At 45.9% G+C, this 6,996-nt stretch overlaps 1 protein-coding gene across 1 annotated transcript in view; it reads left to right on the top strand.

Moving 5' to 3' along the window:
- Positions 1 to 571: 571 nt before the first annotated feature.
- Positions 572 to 6,996, top strand: part of LOC121843300 (carbohydrate sulfotransferase 15-like) — a 27,738-nt gene continuing 21,313 nt past the window's right edge. The window contains exons 1-2 of the mRNA XM_042312890.1: positions 572 to 661; positions 2,735 to 3,730. Of these exons, the coding sequence (XP_042168824.1) occupies positions 2,795 to 3,730 (936 nt within the window). The 5' untranslated portion in view covers positions 572 to 661; positions 2,735 to 2,794. The remainder of the gene's footprint in view (positions 662 to 2,734; positions 3,731 to 6,996) is intronic.

A 6,996-nucleotide genomic window follows, 5' to 3' on the forward strand; every position in this document is an offset into this window, starting at 1 on the left:
GGGGGACACAGAGAGAGAGAGAGAGCTTTACTAGACTGACTCAGAGAGAGACTGTAGCCTCAGTGAGAGAGAGAGGGCTAGAGAGAGAGAGAGCTAGAGAACGAGAGAGAACGAAAAAGAGAGAGAGAGAGAGAGCTAGCTAGAGAGAGGAAGAGAGAGAGAGAGAGAGAGAGAGAGAGAGAGAGAGAGAGAGAGCTAGAGAGAGAGAGAGAGAGAGAGAGCTAGAGAGAGCTAGCTAGAGAGAGGAAGAGAGAGAGAGCTAGAGAGAGAGAGAGAGAGAGAGAGAGCTAGAGAGAGAGAGAGAGAGAGAGAGAGAGAGAGAGAGAGAGCTGGAGAGAGAGAGAGAGAGAGAGAGAGAGAGAGAGAGAGAGAGAGAGAGAGAGAGAGAGAGAGAGAGAGAGAGAGAGAGAGGAGAGAGAGAGAGGGAGAGAGAGAGGGCTAGAGAGAGAGGGCTAGAGAGAGAGAGGAGAGAGAGAGAGAGAGCTAGCTGAGAGAGAGAGAGAGAGAGAGAGGCTAGAGAGAGAGAGAGAGAGAGAGAGGGCTAGAGAGAGAGAGAGAGAGAGAGGAGAGAGGGAGAGAGAGAGAGAGACTTTAGCCTCAGAGACAGAGACCTGTAAAGTTATGGATTCAGCAGGAACAACAGTTGGTCTACAATGGAAGTGTATGTATAATGTGTACCGTGTAATGTTTCATTGTTGTGATTGAGAGGTTTTCTCCATATAATCACTTCCACTGCTTTGGATCAGGATGAATTGGACGGAATTGTCAACTGATTTTAAAGGGGGAAACGTCGCTAGTCAGTTTCGGTGGAAGAGTCTGTGATTGGATGAAACCTGACGTAGTTCTTTGTTCACACTTTTTCAATTCTTCCTCTTGCAGGTCACAAGCAGCTGTACAATCTAAACACAATGATGGGTTATTTGTACGACCCTGTTGTTGGGTTGCAGGGTGTTGGGCCACTCAGTTGGGCTGTTTTCTTTTAAAAACTGCTGGGTTATGGGTTATTGGTGCTGGGTAATGGGTGCTGGGTAATGGGTGCTGGGTTATGGGTTATGGGTTATTGGTGCTGGGTTGTTGGTGCTGGGTTATGGGTGCTGGGTTATGGGTTATGGGTTATTGGTGCTGGGTTATTGGTGCTGGGTTATTGGTGCTGGGTTATGGGTGCTGGGTTATAGGTTATTGGTGCTGGGTTATTGGTGCCGGCTAATGGGTGCTGGGTTGTAGGTTATTGGTGCTGGGTTATGGGTGCTGGGTTGCTGGGTTATTGGTGCTGGGTTATTGGTGCTGGGTTTTTGGTGCCGGCTAATGGGTGCTGGGTTATGGGTTATGGGTTATTGGTGCTGGGTTATTGGTGCTGGGTTTTTGGTGCTGGGTGATGGGCGCAGGGTGATGGGCGCTGGGTTATGGGCGCTGGGTAAATGGTGCTGGGTTATGGGTGCTGTGCTAGAGGCATAGATTAGTAGGGGGGGGGCGTGGCTTTCGGAATAGTTATTTTCAGACACCCGTGAGAGTAAACGCCATTCCTGTTAATCTGTTCTGTTGTATAGTTATCACATTAAGGTCAAACATTGACATTTTATGCAGATTTAATGACGCTTACAGAAGTGTATGAGTTCCCTAAAAGCCGGTGTGAATGTTTGGTAACAACAAGGTGGTGTACCTTATTATAATAAGTAATTAATCATTTTAATATAATAGAAGATTGTGTAAAACAAAAAAAACATTTGAATTTGCAGTATATAATATTTAACATTGATGAACAGGAACTACATTTACTCTCACGGGTGGCCAATAAGATCTAGCTGAAAGCCACGCCCCCTAATAAGCCATTCGTCCTGAAAACAACCTAAGGATTACATAAAAAAGACCCATGAAAGTTAATATAACCAGCTGATTGGTCGACCCAGCATGAATTAATATACCCAGCTGACTGGTCGACCCAGCATGAAAGTTAATATAGCCAGCTGATGGTTAATTGGGTAATCCCAACAACCTATCTTGTTTAGTTATTCACACAGCCTTACTGGCTGGGTCAAAATAACCCAGCATGTGTTCTGTCCAGTTTTGACCCCGTGTTGGTTTACTAAATAACCCAGTGTGTGTTCTGTCCAGTATTGACCCAGTGTTGGGTTACTAAATAACCCAGTGTGTGTTCTGTCCAGTTTTGACCCAGTGTTGTTACTAAATAACCCAGCGTGTGTTCTGTGTATTGACCCAGTGTTGGGTTACTAAATAAAGTGTGTGTTCTGTCCAGTTTTGACCCAGTGTTGGTTTACTAAATAACCCAGCGTGTGTTCTGTCCAGTATTGACCCAGTGTTGGGTTACTAAATAACCCAGCGTGTGTTCTGTCCAGTATTGACCCAGTGTTGGGTTACTAAATAACCCAGCGTGTGTTCTGTCCAGTATTGACCCAGTGTTGGGTTACTAAATAACCCAGCGTGTGTTCTGTCCAGTATTGACCCAGTGTTGGGTTACCCAGCGTGTGTTCTGTCCAGTATTGACCCAGTGTTGGGTTACTAAATAACCCAGCGTGTGTTCTGTCCAGTATTGACCCAGTGTTGGGTTACTAAATAACCCAAATTGGGTTGTTTTTAATCCAGCATTTTTTAGATTGTGGATGAATCAGCTAGAAACTTAAGTATAAAGTCATTTTTAAGAGGAAACAGGAAGTTCTACTAGAAGTCCACTTCCTTCTTCTCTGTCAGTCATCCCTCTTCCTCTTCCTGTTTCCAGGGCTCCAGTAGTGGTTGAGAAGGTGGTCTGTCTGCACGCAGCATCCCACCCCCAGTATGGATGATCCTCCTGGGCCACAACCATCATACTCCTCCTACCATCTCACTGGCTCCTCCTCCCATCTCACTGGCTCCTCCTCCCATCTCACTGGCTCCTCCTCCCATCTCACTGGCTCCTCCTCCCATCTCACTGGCTTCTCCTCCACCTCTCCTTCTCCTCCACCACCACCGCCACCACCTCTCCTTCTCCTCCACCACCAAGTCTCTAAGGCTGAGCAAATCTAGCCGGGGCCTCCACCACCCCACCATCACCCCACCACCCAGACCCCACCACCCAGACCCAACCACTCCACCACCACAGTGGGTCTTCAGACCTAGCCACCCCACCATCACCCCACCACCCTGCCACCACAGTGGGTCCTCAGACCTAGCCAGTCCACCACCACCCCACCACCACAGTGGGTCCTCAGACCTAGCCAGCCCACCATCACCCCACCTCTCTGTCACCATGACACACATGGACTACGAATACACCCTGTTGGGTTCCTCGATGGAGGACTACAGGAAGAGACCTCCGAAACCACAGGTGGACGACAGCCCCATGAGCCTGTTCGCCGTGCTGGAGGTGAAACGCCACCCTCTCCATCTCCACGGAACCTGGCCCCGGTGCACCCTGGGATGTGGTACGAGCACCCTGACCTGCTTCAGGAAGGTTAAACTGTACAGCTTCCTGTTCGGCCTCGCCGTCATGTTCCTCATCATGGCTTCCTATATCCTCACTGGGGACAAGAAGGGCCTCCTCTTGACCCCGTCCCCGTATCACTTCTCTACGGTGCCGAACTCGGGGTCCGGGACTGGGCCCTACCCCTTTAATGTGTCTTCTGCCAAGGACTACGCTACCGTTAAACTGGTGGTGAAGAACATAGCGTCCAAGGTGGAGTTCAGTACTACCAGACAGCTGCCAGAACGCGAGGCGCTATTACACAGTGAGCCACATGTAAGTACTGCACTGGAGTATGTGTGTGTGTGTGTGTGTGTGTGTGTGTGTGTGTGTGTGTGTGTGTGTGTGTGTGTGTGTGTGTGTCTGTGTGTCTGTGTGTGTGTGTGTGTGTGTGTGTGTGTGTGTGTGTGTGTGTGTGTGTGTGTGTGTGTGTGTGTGTGTGTGTGTGTGTGTGTGTGTCTGTGTGTGTGTGTGTGTGTGTGTGTGTGTGTGTGTGTGTGTGTCTCTGTGTGTGTGTGTGTGTGTGTGTGTGTGTGTGTGTGTGTGTCTGTGTGTGTGTGTGTGTGTGTGTGTGTGTGTGTGTGTGTGTGTGTGTGTGTGTGTGTGTGTGTGTGTGTGTCTGTGTGTGTGTGTGTGTGTGTGTGTGTGTGTGTGTGTGTGTGTGTGTGTGTGTGTGTGTGTGTGTGTGTGTGTGTGTGTGTGTGTGTGTGTGTGTGTGTGTGTGTGTGTGTGTGTGTGTGTGTGTCTGTGTGTGTGTGTGTGTGTGTGTGTGTGTGTGTGTGTGTGTGTGTGTGTGTGTGTCTCTGTGTGTGTGTGTGTGTGTGTGTGTGTGTGTGTGTGTGTGTGTGTCTGTGTGTGTGTGTGTGTGTGTGTGTGTGTGTGTGTGTGTGTGTGTGTGTGTGTGTGTGTGTGTGTGTGTGTCTGTGTGTGTGTGTGTGTGTGTGTGTGTCTGTGTCTGTGTGTGTGTGTGTGTGTGTGTGTGTGTGTGTGTGTGTGTGTGTGTGTGTGTGTGTGTGTGTGTGTGTGTGTGTGTGTGTGTGTGTGTGTGTGTGTGTGTGTGTGTGTCTGTGTGTGTGTGTGTGTGTGTGTGTGTGTGTGTGTGTGTGTGTGTGTGTGTGTGTGTGTGTCTGTGTGTGTGTGTGTGTGTGTGTGTGTGTGTGTGTGTGTGTGTGTGTGTGTGTGTGTGTGTGTGTGTGTGTGTGTGTGTGTCTGTGTGTGTGTGTGTGTGTGTGTGTGTGTGTGTGTGTGTGTGTGTGTGTGTGTGTGTGTGTGTGTGTGTGTGTGTGTGTGTGTGTGTGTGTGTGTGTGTGTGTGTGTGTGTGTGTGTGTGTCTGATCTTGCATTATATTGATCTGTATCTTAATTAAAATTCTCAACAAAATAGAATTGTCGTAGATTGTCTGGAAAGTTTAATTATATTTACATTCACACCAGGTTCAATTAGAAATAACTTCCATAACATTCCCATATTCTAGTTTTCCCAATTCGTTAGCCAAAATAACAATTGGCCACCCATCCTTGTGAATTCAAAGAAATAACTTGGTACCAAAACGACATAAGATAGTTCCAATGGAAGTCAGGCAGGAACAGGAAGTGCTGAACTCTGATGTTACACAGGTACTTAATAAGTGGGAGAAGGGGTTTGCTAGTTTGAAAATGTGGCGTATCTTGAGGAATAATCGTATGAAGACACATGTTCCCTGAAAACTAAACAGGAAAACAACATGTCAAAACACTCTGGTTTTATTTGGATGTCAGACACTTAACCTGCAGAATGTTATAATTATATAGTCAACTAATGATCAACCTGACAACCAGACAGATAATGACTTGGTGGAGAAGATGGAGAATAATGCTCAATCAGACAGATAATGACTTGGTGTAGAAGATGGAGACTAATGATCAACCTGACAACCTGACAGATAATGACTTGGTGTAGAAGATGGAGATTAATGATCTACCAGACAGATAATGACTTGGTGTAGAAGATGGAGACTAATGATCAATGTGACAGATAATGACTTGGTGTAGAAGATGGAGACTAATGATCAACCTGACAAGCAGACAGATAATGACTTGGTGTAGAAGATGGAGACTAATGATCAACCTGACAACCAGACAGATAATGACTTGGTGTAGAAGATGGAGTCTAATGATCAACCAGACAATCAGACAGATAATGACTTGGTGGAGAAGATGGAGAATAATGATCTACCAGACAGATAATGACTTGGTGTAGAAGATGGAGACTAATGATCTACCAGACAGATAATGACTTGGTGTAGAAGATGGAGACTAATGATCAACCTGACAGATAATGACTTGGTGTAGAAGATGGAGACTAATGATCAACCAGACAATCAGACAGATAATGACTTGGTGTAGAAGATGGAGACTAATGATCAACCTGACAACCAGACAGATAATGACTTGGTGTAGAAGATGGAGTCTAATGATCAACCAGACAATCAGACAGATAATGACTTGGTGTAGAAGATGGAGAATAATGATCTACCAGACAGATAATGACTTGGTGTAGAAGATGGAGACTAATGATCAACCTGACAGATAATGACTTGGTGTAGAAGATGGAGACTAATGATCAACCTGTCAACCTGACAACCAGATAGATCATTTTATTTTAGATGAACAGCTATTAATAGAGGTATTTTTCAGTTTTGATTTGGCGAAGACAGACAGCCTCACAAATTCTTGAGTTCACTAGCAATTCTAAATATCTGGGTCCTTTACTTTTCTATACACTAAACATCTGCCCCCACGGGCCGACTCAGCAAGTAGAGCTCTTGGGGGAGTTATAGGACAAACCAAACCACTCGACGATATTGGTTATGCTACGTATTCCAAACGGTATCAGACATGCGTGTGTCCTGTCCTGGACTATTCAGCAGGAGTGTGGGGTGCTAAGAGGAACATGTCCATAACAGAGCAGTACGTTACTGTTTAGACGTCCACAGGTTTGCACCGACAGTGTTTGCACCTATTACTTGTAATAACTGGGTCGGCAGGGTAGCCTAGTGGTTAGAGCTCAAACCCCAGAGCTGACAAGGTACAAATCTGTCGTTCTGCCCCTGAACAGGCAATTAACCCACTGTTCCTTGGCCGTCATTGAAAATAAGAATTTGTTCTTAACTGACTTGCCTGGTTAAATAAAGGTAAAATAAATTTTTCAAATAAAAACCATGGGCGGGGAACCCTATGAGGGGAGATGGAAGGCGTGTATGGTGAGACAGGTGTGTGCCTTTCCAAATCATGTCCAATCAAATTAATTTACCACAGTCGGACTCCAATCAAGTTGTAAAAACATCTCAAGGAGGATCAATGTTAACAGGATGCACCTGAGCTCCATTTCAAGTCTCATAACGAAGGGTCTGAATACTTTTTGTTTTTTTTGCAAATTTACAAGAATTTCTAAAAACCTATTTTTGCTTTGTCATTCTAGGGCATTGTGTGTAGATTGCTGAGGATTTTTATTTTATTTAATCCGTTTTAGAATAAGGCTGTAACGTAACAAAATGTGGATA

The sequence above is a fragment of the Oncorhynchus tshawytscha genome, unplaced genomic scaffold (genome assembly GCF_018296145.1).
Source record: "Oncorhynchus tshawytscha isolate Ot180627B unplaced genomic scaffold, Otsh_v2.0 Un_contig_7700_pilon_pilon, whole genome shotgun sequence".
Classification (NCBI taxonomy): domain Eukaryota; kingdom Metazoa; phylum Chordata; class Actinopteri; order Salmoniformes; family Salmonidae; genus Oncorhynchus; species Oncorhynchus tshawytscha.